The 23,030-nt window shown below is 45.3% G+C and overlaps 1 protein-coding gene across 4 annotated transcripts in view; it reads left to right on the top strand.

Moving 5' to 3' along the window:
- The window catches only part of CFAP91 (cilia and flagella associated protein 91), a 135,769-nt gene that overhangs the window by 35,510 nt on the left and 77,229 nt on the right, over positions 1-23,030 (top strand). For all 4 annotated transcript variants that reach the window (XM_084835395.1, XM_084835394.1, XM_084835398.1 and 1 more), the window contains 3 exons: positions 1,802-1,858; positions 13,807-13,988; positions 16,132-16,309. In XM_084835395.1, the coding sequence (XP_084691521.1) occupies positions 1,802-1,858; positions 13,807-13,988; positions 16,132-16,309 (417 nt within the window). The remainder of the gene's footprint in view (positions 1-1,801; positions 1,859-13,806; positions 13,989-16,131; positions 16,310-23,030) is intronic.

Below are 23,030 nucleotides of genomic sequence, written 5' to 3'. Positions count from 1 at the left end.
CTTTGATCTAATACTCCAAGAGAGGCTGTGGGCAAAGTTAAAGACTACATCAGTTGACAAACAGTTGCTTTATCTTACAAAGCAATTTAATTCAGAAACTTCTATGCAAATTCAACGTGGAGTTGGTGGCCAGAACAGGAGGAACAGAAAGGGAGGTGGAGTTGCACTATATGTGAAAAATATATATCTCTGCACAGAAATACAGGAGGATGGGCTTGGTAGCCACATCGAGAGCATCTGGGTTAAAATAAATGGAGCAAAGAATAAAAGGAACCTGGTGGTCGGAGTCTACTACTGGCCACCCAGTCAAGGAGAAGATGAGGATGAATCTTTTGAAAAGCAAATTGCCAATGTTTCAAGGAAGCAAGATGTAGTAGTAATGGGGGACTTAAATTTCCCTGATATTTGTTGGGAGACAAATTCTGTAAAACATGGCCCCTCCAAGAAATTCCTGACTTGTGTTGCAGATAACTTCCTCCTACAGAAAGTAGAGGAAGGAAGTAGAGGATCAGCTCTCCTTGACTTGATCCTAACCAACAGAGATGACTTAGTGGATAAAGTAGCAGTTACGGGAACTCTAGGGGAAGGTGACCAAGTTATATTTGATTTCTTGGTTCTAAAGGAACCAAAAGTCGAGTGTAGCCAAACCCGTACCCTGGATTTTAGGAAAGCTGATTTTAGTAAACTCGGAACAATGATAAGTAAGGTCCCATGGTGAGCAACTCTAATGAGAAAAGGAGTCCAGGGTGGGTGGGAGTTTTTAAAAAGGGAAATTCTGAAGGCACAATGACAAACAATTCCAACGAGAAAAAAAGGCGGAAGAAGAAGCCAATGTGGCTTCACAAAAAGCTTAGAGATGACCTGAAAACAAAAAAGCACACATAAAGGAAGTGGAAGGAAAAAATACTATTAAAAAAAACAAACATGCTCTGGTATCATGAACTAGAATGAACTCTGTTGAGGTTTATGGAATGAGACCAGTGTTATATCCATTAAGGCATCTTATTATACGTTTTAAAGAAAAATGAGAATAGTGACTATTACTTGTGACGCTGTTGAAGGCAGTTATCAGCTGAAACGCAGTTAAATAGTATGCTTAGGCATGGCGGAGAATTCCGCCACGGATTTCAGTGAGGCCGAATGCACTGGCATTCGGCCCCCCAAAACCTGTGGCGGAACTGCCTCCCACCCCCCCGCCACCCCGCGGAATCCCCCCCGGGACGAAGCTTACCTGGGGTGGATGTTCCAGCGGCGGGGGCTCTGGCACTGGCGGCGGCAGCTGGTCTCTCGGCCGGCTGCTGCGGCCGCAAATGGCTGCCGTAGCGGCCGCCATTTGCATCCTGGCAGGCTGCCATGATAGGCTACGTAAGTATTTATGGAGCCTATCACGGAAAAAGCAGCGGTGCAAACAGCATAGCGGCCGCTGTTTGCGCCCCTGCTATTTGCCATGATAGGCTACGTAAATACTTAACGTAGCCTATCACAGCAACCTGCCAGGGCGCAAATGGCGGCCGCTATGGCGGCTGCCATTTGTGTCAGCAGCAGCCGGTCGTGGCTGGAACTCCGGCTGCGGACGGCCCTGGCCAGCGGCTCTGCGGAGCCGCTGTGGAGCAGAGCTGGCCCAGGGAGGATTCCAGGGGGAGGGATGGAGCGCCTCCCCCCCACCGCGAATCAAAGCTGCGACAAGGTAAGTGACTTTCGTACATCCCTAAGTTTGCTTGCTAACAAACATGCAGCCGGAGGGAATATTCTGTTTCTTTGCTTCACTGATTATCCTAAACACATTCTTCTATCTTTTCAGACCTTTCATCCCATTTCATAAGCCGAATCCACTGAATATCGTGTATGCAATGTCAAAGTAAGTGGCGATATGCTGGTACAGTGTTTCTCCTCATAAAGGGCTGTTCCATTGTTTTTCAGGAAACTGTTTTTTTCTACTAATGAAGCAATATTGAAAAATCCAGAAATAGTAATTTTCACCCAGATGAAAGGGAGGGCTGTTGAAGATAGGGACACACACAGAGACCTCCCAATCCCTGTAGTGGCCTTATGAACTGCACATACATCTACCTGTGCATATGCACTAGGTGGGAGGGCAAGAAAAACAGGAATCTATCAAGCCCTATGGCATTCCTTGGTCATGGGGTGCTATGTCCACACTAGGATGGCTCATAACTAATATTTTTTGCAAAGTGCAGATCATAAATGTGAAATGCACATTGACTAAAATTGAACATAGAAGTTGAAGAAAACCAAATAGAGTCCTCCAAGCCCAAACAGTATTGTGACCAAACATGGCTTAATGTACACCAAAGTTCACCCTCAGAACCTGTAAATACAGGTATCTGTAAATAACCACACTATTTCTTTGGCACTTGTAAGTGTTTTGGGTAAACGTTTCTTTTGGTTTATAGGAGTTACATCTCAGGGCTAATTTTCAGCATTATATCAAAGACTCCCCAGAGAGGATTTTGTTAGAACCCCTGTGCTTTATTCTCCATCAAAACTTTATGTAGCAGTTTAATGTGCTAGTTCTTGGTGAGACTTTCAGAAAGGACCAAGATACCTGCACATTAATAGAATCTTTAGTCTCTGAGGAAATTATGCTGAGCATGTCATCATGGGTGTGTATTACAATTGCCCCCAAAGACATGTGGGGATAATGCTGGCAGTTCTTTTAGGTTGCTTGCCCTGGTTTCAGACTTCCATTTCAATGGCTTCTGTGGTTACTATGCTGGAATAAGACATGCTGGTAGTAGGACAAGAAATTTCAAGCCCAAACTACACATGAGGAATGGACAATAGCTCAGTGTTGGAGCACAGAAGATCCCAAGTTCAGACTGCAGCATCTTCAATTTAAAAGGATCTCAGGGAGTAGAGCTGGCAGCTACCCATGCCTAAGCCAATGGAGAGATACTGCCAGTCAGGGCAAACAAAGGTGGGTCTAGATGTACCAATCGTATAACTGTGTGTCACATGTGTTGTGTGCATCTTTTCCCCAACTTTCTTTTTTTTAACTAAAAGCAAGCTTGGGAGGCTGGGTGTTTAAGCAGAGGAATAATGAGTGAAGGAGCTGCATAAGCTTTTCTCTTTACCTCACTTCCACTTAACCCCACCCCTACCCCCCTGCAAGTGAGAAAGCAGCTGGGGACATGGCTTTTACTGAAAAATGACTGGAGGGCAGGTTAAGCAAACCCTTCACCCACCCATGTGATGTTGTTCCTCTGCTTAAACTCACCACCACCTGGGGGCTGCAGGTGTGTGTGTGTATGTGTGGGGCATCTGGTTTGGGCCTGAGGCCATAAGAGTAAATTACTGCTAACAATGGATCTTGAATTGCAGTAACTATGCAAGATATTTAGCTTGTGTCTAGTGTAAGCACTGATAATAGCAAGCGTAAAAGTTTACTGGGGTTCAATAGACTTTATACTTAGGAAAAGAAATACAGACAACAAAAGGGAAAAGGTACAACTCTATGTTATTGATTATAACTATAGTGCATTGTCTCAGAAGGCTACTATACAATAGGCATGTTCACATGACACACTAGCCCATGGTGGATGACTAGAGACACACTGTGGGTCGCTTTGCGAACAATCCACAGAGTGTGGTTAGTGCACTGGCCAGTCCATCCGGCAAACAACCCACAGTGCGTGGGTTGTTTGCCCTCTCGTCCCCCTTCCCTCCTGTTCAGTCCTCCACCTGGTATCCCAGGGGACTTGCTGGCAGACTTGTCTTGTCTGCCACCAAGCCCCCCCTTCCCGGCTCCAATCGCAATTTTGATCGCAGCTGGAGCCCTTTTTCTTTTATTTTCTCAGCCCCACTTTTGCACAAAATTGGGACTAGGAAAAAATGTTTGTGCTTCCCTGTGCCTGGAAAACGTGCACAATTAAAAAAAAATTATTCAGTTTTCCATACATGTGCATGTGCTGTCAAAATGAAAGTCACTTCAGTGATCCTTTGGGGGGGGGACATCCAACCCCCCACCAAGGACCCTGTTGCCCCAAGGAGCCTTGGCGGGTGTTGAATGTCACTCCGTGCAGCCTATTTTTGGCATAGGGCTGCTTTTAAATTCCTGGGCAAGCCTATGGAGTGCGATCGCTTCGTAGCCTTGTATAGGAATGTAAAAGCACCCCTTGCCAAAAATCGGCCTGTGGGGGCAAAATCCAACCCCTCACCAAGGACATTGGATGACGCCCCCAACCCTAGCCCTAAAAGGTTTAAAATTACCCACTGAACTTTTACCCACCCATGCTTTTATGGGTGCACTAGCTACTTAAGCGGGTCCCCCAGTTGGCATGTCACTCCCCCCCACTCCTTCCTATGAAAGTAGACATGCATCCCCATTTAACCCTAAAGATCACTCTCGCTGCTTCTGTTTTGACAGCTGCCAAAACCGAAGCAACGTGAGGGATCTTTACGGGGAAGGGGAATGGCTTGCCCAGCACCCCAAAAAAGAGGTGCTGGGGACTCAATACAGGCTATCCATGCCTGCACCTCTGTACGTTTGCCAAGTGCGAAGGCGGTGGGCGACAGCCCCTTCAAGGTGCCATTTGGGCACCATTGGAGGGGCTGACACTGGCAAAGGGGAAAGGGCATGGGCACTGGCTTGGCCACAATCACAAATGGCAATCACGGCCCTGCTTGGCAAGAGCAGCATGGGTTTCTTGCCGAGTGGCGCACTGCCAGCGCCAACTGAACCAAATAAAAAGTAGGATAATGCTTTTCTATTATTTTGTCCAGCATTTGATTATCACCATAAAAGCTTGATCCTGAGGTATATTGGTATAAAGATAGAGATAGTGAACAAGAAATCTTTTTCAGTTGTTGTGATGGAGTTTAACTTAGCAATAAAATCCATGGAGTCATGTATGTATGATGGAATTCAAGGAATGAAGGGTTTGAGAAAATGGTAAAAAAATAAAGATAGAGGCTCTAGGACAGACTTACAACCCAAAACTCTAGGGTGAATGTTAAAAACCAGATTTGTATTCATAAGAAAACTGTACTCATTAGTTGTTATATAGCCCAGGTTTACACCTTCTTCCAAAACAAACTAGAACTTTTTAGCAATATCATTACTCAGGTTGTTAGGCTGGGGCAAGTATGCAGATCTGTCTGTGAGCTGACATAGGACCTCACTTTTTTTAATCATCATGGCTATTCTGAATAACTATATCTCTTCCTGATCTGATTCTTTGATGACAATGGAAGAATCCACAGATAATTCTCTTAGGGTCTTTTGTTCTTTCCTGCTCATATTGTGCCAGGGACATTAAGCTGATCTCTCTGACTTTTCTTGTTGTTCAGCTGTTCAGTCGTGTCCGACTCTTCGTGACCCCATGGACCATTTTCAAACTTTTGAAAAGCAAATAGCCAATGTTTTAAGGAAGCATGATGTAGTAGTAATGGGGGACTTCAATTTCCCCGATATTTGTTGGGAGACAAATTCTGCAAAACATGGCCCCTCCAGGAAATTCCTGACTTGTGTGGCAGATAACTTCCTCCTACAGAAAGTAGAGGAAGGAACTAGAGGATCGGCTATCCTTGACTTGATCCTAAGCAACAGAGATGACTTAGTGGATAAAGTAGCAGTTACAGGAACTCTGGGGGAAAGCGACCATGTTGTACTTGAGTTCTTGGTTCTAAGGGAAGCAAAAGCCGAGTGTAGTCAAACGCGTACCCTGGATTTTAGGAAAGCTGATTTTCATAAACTCAGAACAATGATCAGTAAGGTCCCATGGCAAGCGATGCTAGCAAGAAAAGGAGTCCAAGATGGGTGGGAGCTTTTAAAAAAGGAAATTCTCAAGGCACAATCACAAGCAATTCCAACAAGAAGAAAAGGTGGAAGACAAGAGAAGAAGCCAATGTGGCTTCACAAAAAGCTTAGGGATGACCTGAAAACAAAAAAGGACACATATAGGAAGTGGAAAGAAGGCCAAGTAACAAAGGAAGAGTACAGGCAGATAGCACAGAATTGCAGGGATGGCGTCAGGAAGGCTAAAGCTGAGAATGAGCTGAGGTTAGCAAGGGATGTTAAAAACAACAAAAAGGCTTTCTTCAGCTACATGCATAGTAAAGGGCAGAGGAAAGAAATGGTGGTTCAGCTATTAAATACGGATGGCAAAATGATAACAGATGACAAAGAAAAGGCAGAGGTGCTCAATTCCTGCTTTGGCTCAGTCTTCTCCCAAAAGAGGGTCTATTACCCCCCTGGCAAAGGCGAAGTACAGGCTGAAGGGGCAGGATTGCAGCTTGAGATCGACAGGCATATGGTCAAGGAACACCTAATTACTTTGAATGAGTTCAAATCTCCAGGGCCAGATGAACTGCATCCTGGAGTCATCAAGGAACTGGCAGAAGAACTCTCAGAACCGCTGTCTATTCTCTTTGAGAAATCATGGAGGACGGGGGAAGTGCCAGATGACTGGAGGAGGGCTAATGTTGTCCCTATCTTCAAAAAGGGTAAAAAGGAGGAACCTGGGAACTACAGACCAGTCAGTCTGACATCAATCCCTGGGAAAATTCTGGAGCAGATCATAAAGCAATCCATCTGGAAGCACCTTGACAACAATGCCGTGATTACTCGAAGCCAACATGGATTTGCCAAAAACAAGTCCTGCCAGACGAATCTGATCTCATTTTTTGATGAAGTAACCTCCCTTGTAGACCGTGGGAATGCTGTAGACATCATATACCTTGACTTCAGCAAAGCTTTCGACAAAGTGCCCCATGATATCCTGATGAGCAAACTAGTTCAAAGTGGGCTAGATGAAACAACGATCTGGTGGATCCACAGTTGGCTACAGAATCGGACTCAAAGAGTGCTTATCAATGGGACCTTCTCAAACTGGGGAGAGGTAACGAGTAGGGTACCGCAGGGCTCAGTCCTGGGCCCAGTGCTCTTCAACATTTTTATTAATGACTTGGAGGAGGAGGTGCAGGGAATGCTGATCAAATTTGCAGATGACACAAAATTGGGAGGGATAGCTAATACTTTGGAAGACAGAAACAAAATTCAAAGTGATCTGGATAGACTGGAGCACTGGGCAGAAAACAACAGAATGACATTTAATAGGGACAAATGCCAAGTTCTGCACCTAGGAAAAAGAAACCAAATGCACAGTTACAAGATGGGGGATACGTGGCTCAACCACACTACAAGCGAGAAGGATCTTGGAATTGTTACCGATCACAAGCTGAATATGAGCCAACAATGTGATGTGGCTGCAAAAAAGGCAAATGCTATTTGGGACTGCATTAATAGAAGCATCGCTTCCAAATCCTGGGAAGCACTAGTTCCCCTCTACTCAGCACTGGTTAGGCCTCATCTGAAGTACTGTCTCCAGTTCTGGGCACCACACTTTAAGAAGGATGCAGACAAACTGGAGAGGGTTCAGAGGAGGGCAACAAAGATGACCAGGGGACTGCAAACAAAGCCCTATGAAGAGAGACTGAAAGAACTGGGGATGTTTAGCCTTGAGAAGAGAAGACTGAGAGGAGATATGATAGCACTCTTCAAGTACTTGAAAGGTTGTCACAGAGAAGAAGGCCAGGATCTCTTCTTGGTCATCCCAGAGTGCAGGACACGGAATCATGGGCTCAAGTTACAGGAAGCCAGATTCCGGCTGAACATCAGGAAAACCTCCTGACTGTAAGAGCAATACGACAATGGAACCAATTACCTGGGGAGGTGGTGGGCTCTCCCACATTGGAGGCCTTCAAGACGAGGCTGGACAGCCATTTGTCAGAGATGCTCTGACTTGGATTCCTGCATTGAGCAGGGGGTTGGACTCGATGGCCTTGTATGCCCCTTCCAACTCTACTGTTCTATGATTCTATGACCATAGCACGACAGGCCTTCCTGTCCTATGCTTTGTCCCGGAGTGTGCTCAAATCCATATTCATTGCATCGGTGATACTATCTTGCCATCTCATCCTCTGCCATCCCCTTCTCCTTTTGCCTTCAATCTTTCCCAGCGTCAGGGTCTTTTCCAGGGAGTTTTCTCTTCGCATTAGGTGGCCAAAATATTTGAGCTTCAGCTTCAGTATCTGTCCTTCCAATGAGCAGTCAGGGTTGATTTCCTTTAGGATTGACTGATTTGACCTCCTTGAAGTCCAGGGGACTCATAAGAGTCTTCTCCAGCACCACAGTTCAAAAGCATCGATTCTTCAGCGCTCAGCCTTCCTTATAGTCCAGCTCTCACAGCCATACGTTGCTACTGGGAAAACCATAGCTCTGATTATACGAACCTTTGTCGGCAAGGTGATGTCTCTGCTTCTTACTATGCTGTCTAGATTTGCCATAGCTTTCCTCCCAAGGAGCAAGCGTCTTTTAATTTCATGGCTGCAGTCACCATCTGCGGTGATCTTGGAGCCCAAGAAAATAAAATCTGTCACTGCTTCTATTTCTTCCCCTTCTATATGCCAGGAAGTGATGGGGCCAGATGCCATGACCTTAGTTTTTTTAATGTTTAATTTCAAACCAGCTTTTGCACTCCCACATTCACCCTCAACAAGAGGCTCTTTAGATCCTCTTTGCTTTCTGCCATTAGGGTGGTATTGTCTGCGTATCTGAGGTTGTTGATAATTCTCCCGGCAATGTTAATTCTGACCTGTGAGTCATCCAACCCAGCATTTCTCATGATGTACTCTGCATATAAATTAAATAAGCAGGGTGACAATATACAGCCTTGTTGTACTCCTTTCCCAATTTTGAACCAATCAGTTGTTCCATGCCCAGTTCTTACTGTTGCTTCTTGACCCTCGTACAGGTTTCTCAGGAGACAGGTAAGGTGGTCTGGTACTCCCATCTCTTTCAGAATTTGCCACAGTTTGTTGTGATCCACACAATCAAAGGCTTTCGCGTAGTCAATGAAGCAGAAATAGACGTTTTTCTGGAATTCTCTTGCTTTCTCCATGATCCAGCGAATGTTGGTGATTTGATCTCTAGTTCCTCTGCCTCTTCGAAACCCAGCTTTACTTCCGGTAGTTCATAGAATCATAGAATAGTAGGTGTCAAGGGCTCCTTGGAGGCCTCTCTCAGTCTAATCCAGTAGCCAAGTCCAGACACAGACAAAGGGATTCCTTTCAAAGCTTTATTCTTCTTTTACAACTTAACAACTCTACTGTTTGCAACTACATCTGAGCAGCAGAGTACCTATGCCCTAAGTTGGAACAGTTGGTCCCCGTTTGAAAGGGAATTACTGGCAGACCCCTGAACTTAAGGACTAGGGAGAGTCCCTCCCCTTTTCCCTTGGATCCTCTGGGCGCAGCCGTTGTTTGCGCGCCAACCGGGCACTATGCCTCCTTTCTGCGCCCTCCATTTGGCGCCACTCTCTGCGTCGGCGTCGCACATCTACCAAGTCTGCTATCCGCACTCTGTCACTCCCTGGACTGCTATCTAAGCTAGGAATGCTGGTGGGAGGAATCTCCGTCAGCTGTTGGCCCTGGGAAAGAGGAGCGCGCTCCTCTCCCAGGAGCGACTGCTCTTCCTCAGAATCAGAACTACTCTGGGATTCTATGGGCTTAGTGTCCACCCTGACAGTAGGGCCGGAAGGGGCCTACAAGGCCATCGAGTCCAACCCCCTGCTCAGTGCAGGAATCCAGGAATCTTAGTTCTTGGTTCACATACTGCTGAAGCCTAGCTTGTAGGATTTTGAGCATAACCTTGCTAGCATGTGAAATGAGCGCAATTGTACGGTAGTTTGAACACTCTTTGGCATTGCTCTTCTTTGGAATTGGAATGTAAATTGACCTTTTCCAGTCTTGTGGCCATTGTTGAATGTTCCAAATTTGTTGGCATATTGATTGCAGCACTTTAACAGCATTATCTTTTAGGATCTTAAATAGCTCAGCTGGAATACTGTCATCTCCTCTAGCTTTGTTGTTACTAATGCTTCCTAAGGCCCACTTGACTTCACTCTCTAGGATGTCCGGCTCAAGTTCAGTGACCACACTATCATGACTATCAGGGACATAAAGATCTTTCCTGTAGAGTTCTTCTGTGTATTCTTTCCACCTCTTCTTAATCTCATCTGCTTCTGTTAGGTCCCTGCCTTCTTTGTCCTTTATCATGCCCGTCTTTGCACAAAACGTTCCCTTGAGATCTCCGATTTTCTTGAAGAGATCTCTAGTCTTTCCCATTCTATTGTTTTCCTCCACTTCTTTGCATTGTTCATTTAAGAAGGCCTTCTTGTCTCTCCTTGCTATTCTCTGGAACTCTGCATTCAGTTGGATATATCTTCCCCTTACTCCCTTGCTTTTCGCTTCCCTTCTTTCCTCAGCTACTTGTAAAGCCTCATCAGACAGCCACTTGGCTTTCTTGCATGTCTTTTTCTTTGGGATGGATTGAGTTGCTGCCTCCTGAACAATGTTACCGACCTCCGTCCGTAGTTCCTCAGGCACTCTGTCTATCAGGTCTAATCCCTTAAATCTATTCCTCACCTCCACTGTATATTCATAAGGGATATGATTTAGTTCATACCTGAATGGTTTAGTGGTTTTCCCTACGTTCTTCAATTTAAGCCGAAATTTTGCAACAAGAAGCTCATGATCTGAGCCACAGTCAGCTCCAGATCTTGTTTTTATTGACTGTATAGAGCTTCTCCATCTTTGGCGGCAAAGTACATAATCAATCTGATTTCGATATTGACCATCTGGTGATGTCCATGTGTAGAGTCGCCTCTTGTGCTGTTGGAAAAGAGTGTTTGCTACGATCAGCATGTTCTCTTGGCAAAACTCTATTAGCCTTTGTCCTGCTTCATTTTGTTCACCAAGGCCATGCTTGCCTGTTATCCCGGTGATTTCTTGACTTCCTACTTTAGCATTCCAATCCCCTATGATGAAGAGGACATCTTTTCTTGGTGTTAGATCTAGAAGGTGTTGTAGGTCTTCACAAAACCTATCAACCTCAGCTTCTTCGGCCTCAGCGGTTGGGGCATAGACTTGAATTACTGTGATGTTGAATGGTTTGCCTTGGATTCGTACTGAGATCATTGTATCGTTTTTGAGATTGTACCCCAGTTCCCACCCTTTTGTTGGCTATGAGTGCTACTCCATTTCTTCTAAGGGATTCTTGCCCACAGTAGTAGATATAATGGTCACCTGAATTAAATTTGCCCATGCTTGTCCATTTTAGTTTGCTGATTCCCAAGATGTCGATGTTCAATCTTGCCATCTCATGTTTGACCACCTCCAGCTTACCTTGATTCATTGATCTTACATTCCAGGTTCCTAAACAATATTGTTCTTTACAGCATCGGACTTTGTTTTCACCACCAGACACATCCACAGCTGAGCATCCTTTCGGCTTTGGCCCAGCCGCTTCACTCTTTCTGGCGCTACTTCAAAGTTCCCTCTGCTCTTCCGCAGTAGTATATTGGACACCTTCCTACCTGAGGGGCTCATCTTCTGGCGTCATCTCTTTTAGCCTTGTGATACGTTCCACGGGGTTTTCTTGGCAAGAATACTGGAGTGGGTTGCCATTTCCTTCTCCAGTGGACCACATTTTGTCAGAACTCTCTGCCATGACCTGTCCGTCTTGGGTGGCCCTGCACGGTATAGCTTATGGCTTCACTGAGTTACACAAGCCCCTTCGCCACAACAAGGCAGTGATCCAGGAAGGGGCTGACTTTTCTAGACGCATCTGTAGGTCTGGGAGGCATGAAAGTGGAGAGACGTCTGTGCCTAACCTTGGAGTCTATGTAGTTACAGAAATGTCTTAACTCTCTGTAATAATGCCTTAACTTGATATTTCTGGAAAAAATGGAATAAGTCTATTGTCACTTGTGTATCGTCATTTCAAATTTCCAACAGTAACTACATGGATTTTTTTCTGACTAGAAAGTTATAACCAGGGGTTTTGTTAATATATAATTCACCCTGCCACCTAAATGCCTTCCTTCCTGAGCTGATGGAAATGGTCTTGGGCTTTGCCTTGAGGATTGACACAATAGTCTTGGCGGACCTCTCATACATGGTCTTGAAGACCAGTTGTAATGCCATGGAGGCTGTTGGATCTGGATGGATTCCTGAATGCATTTGAAAAGTTTTCAACTAAAATGGTTGACACTCCTGTTGATGCCTGTTGGTCACTTTTAGGAATTCTGAGGCAGGAAGTCTTGAACGTGAATCTGGCCAAATACAAGTTAGAGCTCATCTTAGAGCCTAGTCTGTGGTAGTGATGGCAGTAAAGAAGCAGTACCGCCCTGCCAACATTGCATCCTCATAGTGGAGTTTTTCTGGGTAATACATGACCTTCTCCAGTCTGGCCAGCAAGATGGTGAGAGTTTGCTCAAAGGCCCAATGTGACTTACTTGCCCAGCATCCTGAAGTGGGTTTTGAGGAGGCATTTGATGGAAAGAAGAAAAGTGGCACCATGTGCACATTTGAGGAAAGATATTCACACATAGGAAGCAGCAAGGAAGAGTGAGTGGAGTCATTTAAGGGAGCAGAAGATCTTTAATCAGCTGAGAGTGGTAGTTGGGGGAGTGAAGGTCATGAGCAAGTACATAACAAGAAACAAGAGCTGAAAGATACAATGAAATGCTTTAAAAGCTAAGGAGAAGGTGTTTGTGTGGTAGAAATGGAAGGGAACAGGAAACTGAAAGGATTTGAGGGCGGGTGAGACATGGTCTGAGTGACAGGAAAGGTGAATTATTTTGATGACTGAGTAAGTGGATAGAGGTGAGAGAACTGAGGTGTGAAAAAGGAAGGCATGAGAGGAGAAGGTTAAAGTAGTTAAGGCAGAAGATGACCAGAGTTTTAGCCAAGAGGGCAAAGAGGAATTGACAGATTTTTGCGGTATGTTCAGGGAGAAACAGCAAATCAGCCACATCTGTTGATTTCTTCCCAGCCACCCAAGGCTGGAAATAATGAAGGGCTGGGGATTAGTGGGGTTAACAGCTCAGGGAAGGAAAAAGGTAAGTGTAAGAAAACCATTGTGTTGATAGACTGCACATCATGGTAGGAGCAAGAAGCAGAATGGGAGATGGGAGAAGGTGGAGGGTGCACAGTATTGAAAGCGACACAGAAGGTTTTAGAAAGAAAAAAAAGACTGATCATAGTAGTGGATGAGGGAGTCAATATAAGCCAAAGAAGTAGATAAGAGAAGTAAAATACTGTGTAACAGAAATTATAACAGGGGTGGGCAGATCTCAGGCTTGGGTTAGCTACTTCGTATTTTACTAGAACCCCAAGATCCACCAGCCACCAAGTGCAAAAGATACACACTTTGAATTTAAGAATTCTGAACCCAGGAATTTGTTCTGAGTGCCAGAATTGAACTGAGCTCAGTCCTCTGCACAAAAACTAATGGTTTAGTCACCCCTCCAACCCAGCTGTCTTCATTTCAGCAGGATAGTGGGGAGGGGCATTTGGTTGTTATTGTTAAATTGGGAGTAAGAAATCCTTACTCCCAATTTAACAATAAACGTGTTTCTGGTCGTTTCGGGTTGTCCTCAGAAGCACTAAACCTCCATTGCATGTGTGGTGAGCACTGCTCACGCCATAGAATCGGAGGGGCTGGATGCTCATGGGTGGTCATCATTGAATACGTCCCAGAATCTGGGACTCTGACCACCCAGGTCTCCTGGGTTAAAATCCCTGCTCAGCCATTCAGACTAACCCTACCTCACAGGATTGTTGTGAGGATAAGGGGGCGTATGACCACTTGAGCTTCTTGGCAGTATGGTGGGATAAAAATGCAAAAAATAAAACAATAAAAATATAATCTGAGATATTTGTAATCTATTTTTAAACGTGTGAAGACATTTTGAAAGATATTGATTCTTATTTGCCTTTTAGGCCAGAGCCATACACCCATCAAGCACTACCCAGAGACAAACCAGCCTATCTCATTTCACGAACTGTGGGTACACAGACAGATTACCGGGATGGTGAAGCTCAGACAGATCCCTATAGCCCAGAATATGTGGTGCCTTCAGGTTCAATACCTGAGTTACTGACCCTTGCCACACTGACTTGGGGTGAGTTTAACAAAGTATTGATTATATGAGGGATAAGAAGCACAATATCCTGAATATCAGAGGTTAGTTTTTCCCCCTCTTCTGACTGTGCATTGCTATGTCGTATACACAACAGCAGTTTAAGTGTGTATTGAACTCCCTAACAGCAGTTTAACTGTGTATGTGGGCTAGTGTCTCTTAAAGAACTCACAATACGCCCCCCACACACACACACATAAATGGACCCAAGAGAAGAGGAAGATGAGAGGGGAACAGAAGTAAAGATGTAATTTTAAAATGCTGAACACAATATAGTGTGCCTTGTAATCACAGTGTTATGTATTTCAATTCCTTTATCACAATTTCATCACATACCATGTTGGTATCTTGGCTGGGCATAAATTCTACCTACAGAGAGGACAAAGGTTAAGAGCAATATTAAGTAGTTGTGCCTATTAATAGATTGTTAGACTGAGTACTTCAAAGGCTACCTTCTTCCCCATGCCCAAAGGAACTTTATTATTTATACAAGCCTGAGAATGAGAAGAGATGCAGAAGTAGGAAAGATAATATGACCAGTTGCATACAATCTGAGAATACATCTTCCACAAGCCCAAGTTTGCTTCTCACTATTGTATTGTATTAATTAATTGCACTGCATTGTGGAAGGGTGGATTCATGCCTTAAAACTATGGGGACTAAGGCTGTAATCCTATGCATGTTTACTTAAGAGTAAGCACATTTGAAGTAAATGGGACTTCCAAGTAAACATGCATAGGATTTGGGTTACCCTGCACTTTTTTCCTATTCTGCTCACTGATCTCTCAATTGAGGTGCCTGGCCAAAGTGGTGACTATTGCCCCCTCAAAGCAAAGGAGAATTCACTTTCGTCATGTCAGCAGGGGAAGGAGTGAATGGCTGAGGCATGTGGCATGAACGGCTTCCCAACCTGAAGATGAAGGGAAAGCTGTGTCTCCTTCTGCAAAAGCACAGTTGGTGTGCACAATGGCTTCCTTAACAGTTATCAAAGTAAGAGCCAGCCAAAAGCACTCCTGATCCCTACAGATGCATAGACCATTCTCTAAATGAAGATGGTCCCTAAGGAGCAATGTGAGAAAGGGACTTAGCTCTGTTCCTTTGCTGTATCTCCACAATCCCAGCCCAACCCATAACAGGCTCAATTGAATCAACTGGCTGGCTGTTCTGTGCATGCACACACATGCACGCCTGCACACGCACACACAAAACCCACCAGCTGGCAGTGACCACCTCTGTGAAAGGGAAGAGGCATGGGCCCTGGGGGCTACTCCTTCTTGCTCCAACAACCTCCTCCATCTCCAAGGTATAGTTGTGAAGCGTGCAGAGCAATGGCAAATGATGGATGAGGATGGCAACTGCCAGGCTGTGCTTCAGTCCAACTTGGAGAACTTAAGAGAAAGCCAGCTAGATTGAAGTTGGATAGAAGTGCAGCAATACTGGGTTCTTGCATCCACCATTCCCATCCATCATTCAGCATTGCTCCACTCTCACCACAGCTGCACAGTACCTGAGAGACAAAGCCGGCTAACAGTGGCTGCTCTACAGCTGGGAGGTATCCAGGACCCAACTTCCTCACAAGCAGCAGGCAGAGCAGGGCAGGTGGTGCCAGTGGGTGGGGGTGAGGGGGTGCCTGCTCCACCAACCTCCTCTATCTGTTGCTTGAGCCAATTTATCTCATGTTAGGGCCAGCCCTGCACATTGCATTAAGTCAGCAGAAACTTCAAGTGCACTTATCTCAATCAACATAAGAGCAGCAGAAAACATGCTCATACCTTTCAGTTGCCTCAACCACCCATATCGTCTATGCCAAGGAAGTTTGCCGATACTCACAAACAATGGCCGGGTAGTCCATCTCTTTTATTGGCCAAATTCTGCAGGGGGAATCTGTTTTCATATGGTTACTTTAATGAGACCCACTGCAGTTACTGGTTTAGTCACATTACTGGTTTAGTCACAATTGGTTTAGTCACATTTAGCAAGCTGCTTTTGGTCTATGATTCTATGACCTAAGAATTATGTTGTTCAAACCCTTTCCAATAGGTTTTTGCATTACACTTTGTAATTTAAAATAATATTCATAAAATGAAATACCCCATACACGTTTATTCTTTCCTGCCCCTTGTAGGTCGGGGCCTTCCAGCAACCCAGGCAGAAGTGGAGGTGATTGAACGAGCCCGAGAGAAACGTGCCTGGGAAGCAACCCTTCCACCACTGAATGATGCTGCACACATCGCAAAAAGGAGGAGGATGATGGAGGAAATGGAGAGGAAAGAATGGGCCTTCCGGGAGGAAGAAATAGAAGAGTAAGTTCTTAATTTTTACCTTCCTAGGTTCTTACCTCCTGCTGCCATGGAATCTGCAAACCTGACAGCAATTCAAGAAGCAAGAGCAGTGTCCTGTTTATGAAGATCAGAGGTGGAGCTGCCTGGCCAGCTCTGTACCCATTTGCCAAGTAATGTCCCCTCTGTCGCTTTCCTTACTTGTGTATATGGCCAGCACAGATCTGCAGTGGTTTCTTTGGCTCCTAAAGACAAATTGGAATTAGGCTGTAAAAGTCACTTGTTGTTGTTGTTGTTCAGTCGTTCAGTCGTGTCCGACTCTTCGTGACCCCATGGACCATAGCACGCCAGGCCTTCCTGTCCTGCGCTCTCTCCCGGAGTGTGCTCAAGTTCATATTCATTGCATCCGTGATGCTATCTAGCCATCTCATCCTCTGCCGTCCCCTTCTCCTTTTGCCTTCAGTCTTTCCCAGCATCAGGGTCTTTTCCAGGGAGTTTTCTCTTCGCATTAGGTGGCCAAAATATTGGAGCTTCAGCTTCATTATCTGTCCTTCCAATGAGCACTCAGGGTTGATTTCCTTTAGGATGGACTGATTTGACCTCCTTGCAGTCCAGGGGACTCGTAAGAGTCTTCTCCAGCACCACAGTTCGAAAGCAGTAAAAGTCACTGCAGGAGCACAAAGGCTCATAGGATTGGCCATTATTGTAAGAGAGGCTCACACAATATGACCCACCAAGCTATGTGCAACCCACCAGCTGATGGCCTGTCATGTGCTTGATGACTCCACTCTTAGTTTTTGCAGCCTCAGACAAGGATTTTGATCATCCGATGGAGCAATGGACACAGTGCAGTGACTCTGGACATTTGCTGTAGAGACTAAAATATTACTGCACTGAAATGTATCCTTTTCACTCAGCAGATCAGGCCTGCAGCCAGTATTTTGACTTTAAAGGTACTTGACAACCAGATGCTTGTCCTGCATAAACTGCAAGAGAAGTCCCTGGAAGGGTCACCATACATAGTGGGCTACGTTTGGTTTAATGGGTCACAGGTTGTGCAGGCCATTGTAAGAAGTGTGTGATGCAAATGTTCACAGGCCATTGGGAATAGGATATGGAACATATTCCTGTAGTCGTCACTTGAAATCATACTTGTACCATACAAACCTAAAAGTTGATCAGCATTTGTAATTGCACGTTTATAATTTATAGTTTTGCAATCCTGTAACAAGTTATAAACCTGTAATTACAAATACAGTGCAAGGTTAGGCTGACATGTCTGTTCATATGATTTTTTTAATTGCTAAAAGAAATTATCTTTGAGTAATTACCTATACTAACAACCAAACTGAACATGATGGCAACACAGCGCATGTGCCAAAATCCGGTCTGCCATCAAATCCATATGAAGTGACAGGAAGGGGAGTTAGGGTGGAATTTAAAATGCAGCATGGATGGGTGTGAAGATGGAGCTGAGCCCTCCCCACACATTTTGCCCTGGAACCATTGGCCAACCTGTTTTCCCCAGTTATGCTTCAAAACAGGAACTAATCCCCACCTTGAGAAAAATCCCTGGAGCATAACAGTTTCAGGGCAAAAAGCATGGGCAGGGATGAGCTCCCCAGTCTTGTTGCCTATGCTACACTTTTAATTCCCACTCCACCCCCACCATCCCACCACTTTACACTGCTTTACTTAGCTGGATCTACCACTATCATGTCCTAAGCTCTGTTTTAATGAGAAAAAAGTGTAGATGGGAAAGAAATCTCACATATCAGTTGACGGAGGCATGTGAAATGTCTGTTTTCTGTTTTCTCCAAGTGTGGGGATCAACCTCGGCTTACAGTGTTCCAGAAACCAGTTCCTTTAAACTGGTTTCTAATGGAGGAAAGGGGTATGATGCGAAGAACACTTTCGCCCTTCTCCCCAATTCCTCTGCAATAGGGAGTGCAACGGGGACTGACAGGGCAAGCCAATCCAGAGTGCACAAGCAGTCAAATAGCAGGACATAAACCTAAAACATGAAATTGGTTTAGGCTCCAGTCCTATACCCACGTACCTGGGCATAAGCCCCATTGAATTCAGTGAGGCTTACTTCTTAGTACACATGTACATGATTGCCCTTTTAAATGGCCAAATTTTGCCTGTAAGACTGCCATTTGCCATTGCAACTCCATTAGAATTTTAAAAAACAACAACAGTATTCTAACCTCATAGAATCATCAAATAGTAGGGTTGGAAGGGGCCTACAAGACCATCGAGTCCAACCCCCTGCTCAATGCAGGAATCCAAGTCAGAGCATCCCTGACAGATGGCTGTCCAGCCTTGTCTTGAATGCCTCCAGTGGGGGAGAGCCCACTGCCTCGCTAGGTCATTGGTTCCATTGTCGTATTGCTCTAACAGTCAGGACATTTTTCTGATGTGCAGCCGGAATCCGGCTTCCTGTAACTTGAGCCCGTTATTCTGTGTCCTGCACTCTGGGATGATTGAGAAGAGAGCCTTCCTCTCTGTGACAACCTTTCAATTACTTGAAGAGCACTATCATATCTCCCCTCAGTCTTCTCTTCTCAAGGCTAAACATGCCCAGTTCTTTCAGTCTCTCTTCATAGGGCTTTGTTTCCAGTCCCCTGATCATCTTTGTTGCCCTCCTCTGAACCCTCTTGTCAGGAGCGCCCTGGCGGCCTCTTTCAGTCTACTCCAATATCTAACTCAAAACACAGACAAAAGGATTCTTTTCAAGGCTTTAATCCTTTTACAACTTAATGACTCTTTCAGATGCTAATCACCAGCGACTAAGCAAGGAATAGCAGAGTAGCCTGTGCTCCAGGTTAGGCAGTTGGTCCCCGTTTGAAGGAGAATCACGGGAAGACCCTGAACTTATGGGCTAGGGAGAGTTCCTCCCACTTTCCCGTGGGTCCTCGGGATGCGACCGTTGCTTGCGCACCAAGTGAGCACTACGCCTCCTTTCCGCGCCCTCCAGCTGTCGTCGCTCCCGGCGTCGGCGTCAAGTGTCCAGCAAGCCCTCCTCCCACATTCTCTCACTGCCAGGGTCACTATCTATCTCAGGAATGCTGGCAGGAGGAATCTCTGCCAGCTGCTGTGCCTGTGAGAGATGAGCGCACTCCTCTCCCATGGATTGCTATTCCTCCTCAGAATCAGAACTGCTCTGGGGTTCTATCGGCTCAGTTTCCACCCTGACACCTCTCCAGTTTGTCTGCATCCTTCTTAAAATGTGGTGCCCAGAACTGGACACAGTACTCCAGATGAGGCCTAACCAGTGCTGAGTAGAGGGGAACTAGTACTTCCCGGGATTTGGAAGCTATGCTTCTATTAATGCAGCCCAAAAGAGCATTGGCCTTTTTTGCAGCCACATCACATTGTTGGCTCATATTCGGCTTGTGATCTACAACAATTCCAAGATCCTTCTCGCTTGCAGTGTTGTTGAGCCACGTATCCCCCATCTTGTAACTATGCATTTGGTTTCTTTTTCCTAGGTGCAGAACTTGGCATTTATCCCTGTTAAATGTCATTCTGTTGTTTTCTGCCCAGCGCTCCAGTCTATCAAGATGACTTTGAATTTTGTTTCTATCTTCCAAAGTATTAGCTTTCCCACCCAATTTTGTGTCAACTGCAAATTTGATCAGCATTCCCTGCACCTCCTCCTCCAAGTCATCAATAAAAATGTTGAAAAGCACTGAGCCCAGGTCTGAGCCATGCGGTACCGCGCTCGTTATCTCTCCCCAGTTTGAGAAGATCCCATTGATAAGCACTCTTTGAGTCCGATTCTGTAGCCAACTGTGGATCCACCTTATCGTTGTTTCATCTAGCCCACCTTGAGCTAGTTTGCTCATCAGGATATCATGGGGCACTTCATCGAAAGCTTTGCTGAAGTCAAGGTATATGATGTCTACAGCATTCCCACAGTCCACAAGGGAGGTGACGTGATCAAAAAATGAGATCAGATTCATCTGGCAGGATTTGTTCTTGGCAAATCCATGTTGGCTTCAAGTAATCACTGCATTGTTTTCAAGGTGCTTACAGATGGATTGCTTTATCATCTGCTCCAGAATTTTCCCAGAGATTGATGTCAGACTGACTGGTCTGTAGTTCCTAGGTTCCTCCTTTTTACCCTTTTTGAAGACACGGACAACATTACTCCTCCTCCAGTCATCTGGCACTTCACCCGTCCTCCATGATTTCTCAAAGAGAATAGGCAGTGGTTCTGAGAGTTCTTCTGCCAATTCCTTGATTACTCTGGGATGCAGTTCATCTGGCCCTGGAGATTTGAACTCATTCAAAGTAAATAGGTGTTCCTTGACCATATGCCTATTGATCTCAAGTTGCAATCCTGCCCCTTCAGCCTGTACTTTGCCTTTGCCAGGGGGGTCATAGACCCTCTTTTGGGAGAAGACTGAGCCAAAATAGGAATTGAGCACCTCTGCCTTTTCTTTGTCATCTGTTATCATTTTGCCATCCTTATTTAATAGCTGGACCACCATTTCTTTCCTCTGTCTTTTACTATGCACGTAGCTGAAGAAAGCCTTTTTGTTGCTTTTACCATCCCTCGCTAACCTCAGCTCATACTCAGCTTTAGCCTTCCTGACGCCATCTCTGCAATTCTGTGCTACCTGCCTGTACATTTCCTTTGTTGCTTGGTCTTCTCTCCACTTCCTATATGTGTCCCTTTTTGTTTTCAGGTCATCTCTAAGCTTTTTGTGAAGCCACATTGGCTTCTTCTGTTGTCTTCCTCCTTTTCTCCTTGTTGGAATTGTTTGTAATGGTGCCTTGAGAATTTCCTTTTTTAAAAGCTCCCACCCATCTTGGACTCCTTTTCTCGTTAGAGTCACTTGCCATGGGACCTTACTGATCATTGTTCTGAGTTTATTAAAATCAGCTTTCCTAAAATCCAGGGTATGCGTTTGACTACACTCAGCTGTTGCTTCCCTTAGAACCAAGAACTCAAGTATAACATGGTCGCTTTCCCCCAGATTTCCTGTAACTGCTACTTTATCCACTAAGTGATTCCTGTTGCTTAGGATCAAGTCAAGGATAGCCAATCCTATAGTTCCTTCCTCTACTTTCTGTAGGAGGAAGTTATCTGCAACACAAGTTAGGAATTTGCTGGAGGGGCCATGTTTTGCAGAATTTGTCTCCCAACAAATATTGGGGAAATTGAAGTCCCCCATTACTACTACATCATGCTTCCTTGAAACATTGGCAATTTGCTTTTCAAAAGTTTCATCCTCGTCTTCTCCTTGATTGGGTAGCCGGTAGTAGACTCCGACCACCAAGTTCCTTTTATTCTTTGCTCCATTTATTTTAACCCAGATGCTCTCGATGGGGCTACCAAGCTCATCCTGCTGTATTTCTGTGCAGAGATATGTATTTTTCACAGACAGTGCAACTCCACCTCCCTTTTTATTCCTCCTGTTCTTTTAGAACAAGTTATATCCTTCAATTGCTGTATTCCAGTCATGAGAGTCATCCAACTAAGTCTCAGTTACACCTATCAAGTCATAATTTCCCTCTTGTATTAAGAGTTCAAGTTCGTTCTGTTTGTTTCCCATACTCTGGGCATTAGTATATAGACATTGAAGACCATGTGCTTCATAGTCTGGCTTTCTTCCTACATGTGTCTGAAGACTATTATTGGGCACTGTTAGAGCTGTCCTCTTCGTTGCGGTGCATGAGCCTTCTTCCGTTGTTACCCCCAACTTTACATCTCCATTCCCCATAGGATTCAGTTTAAAGGCCTCCTGATGAACTTCTTCATGCTGTGGCCAAACACATTCTTCCCAGCCTCTGTGAGGTGCAACCCATCCCTTGCCAACAGCCCATCTTCCAGATAGCCCGTGGTCCCAGAATCCAAATCTCTCGCATCAGCACCACCTTCATAGCCAGTCATTCACCCGGAGTATTTTTCTTTCCGTTTCTATCCCTCTTCTGACTACTGGAAGGATGGATGAGAAAACTATCTGGGCCCCGAAGTTCTTGAGTTTCCTTCCCAAAGCTTCAAAGTCTGACGTGATTTCTTCGTAGCTCCGCTTGGCGGTATCATTTGTTCCCACATGGATGAGAAGAAAGGGATACCTGTCAGTGGGCTTTATGAGTGCAGGCAACCTTTCAGTCATGTCTCTAATCCCTCCCTCCTGGGAGACAACATACCTGGCGAGTCCACGGGTCCTCACGACATACTTGGGTTTCGATCCCACGCAGCGAGGAGTCTCCCACTACTACAGCTCTTCTCTTCTTCTTCTTGTAGGCCTGGGTTTCATCGCCTTTGCGTGACTGACCTTCAGCCTCTTGCTCGCTCTCATGCAGGTTCCCCTGTGATTCTTCCTCTGCAGGCTGTCCTCCAGTCTCATCCTCAGGTACCTGGAATCGGTTCCACAGCTCCACTGCTTCCACTGGTGCAGAGTGGCATCTAGTTCTTCTCCTGTCACCCTTTTCCAAGGAGTATCCTCTACTCCATTTTTCCTCACCTCAGCATTTCCCACTTCTGCCTCAGCTTGCTGTTGCTCTTCAAGCTTCTGGTCTTCTCTTTGCTGCTGTAGTTCCCCCATTCTGTCCAAGAACTTTTCGTGTTCTCTTATTCCCCGGAGGGTCGACACTCACCGCTCCAGTCCTCTTACTTTTTCTTCCAGCAGCGTGATCAACTTGCACCTGTTGCAGGTGTAGGCCATGTTGTTCTCAGGCAAGAAAACAAACATTGCACACACCTTGCAGGTCACCACCACTGCAGAGT

This window comes from Heloderma suspectum, chromosome 2 (assembly GCF_057233095.1).
Source record: "Heloderma suspectum isolate Gila_16-S chromosome 2, 16-S_ref, whole genome shotgun sequence".
In the NCBI taxonomy this organism is placed as follows: domain Eukaryota; kingdom Metazoa; phylum Chordata; class Lepidosauria; order Squamata; family Helodermatidae; genus Heloderma; species Heloderma suspectum.
Note: the sequence above shows the minus strand (reverse complement) of the source record. Positions and strands in the feature narration are given on the sequence as shown.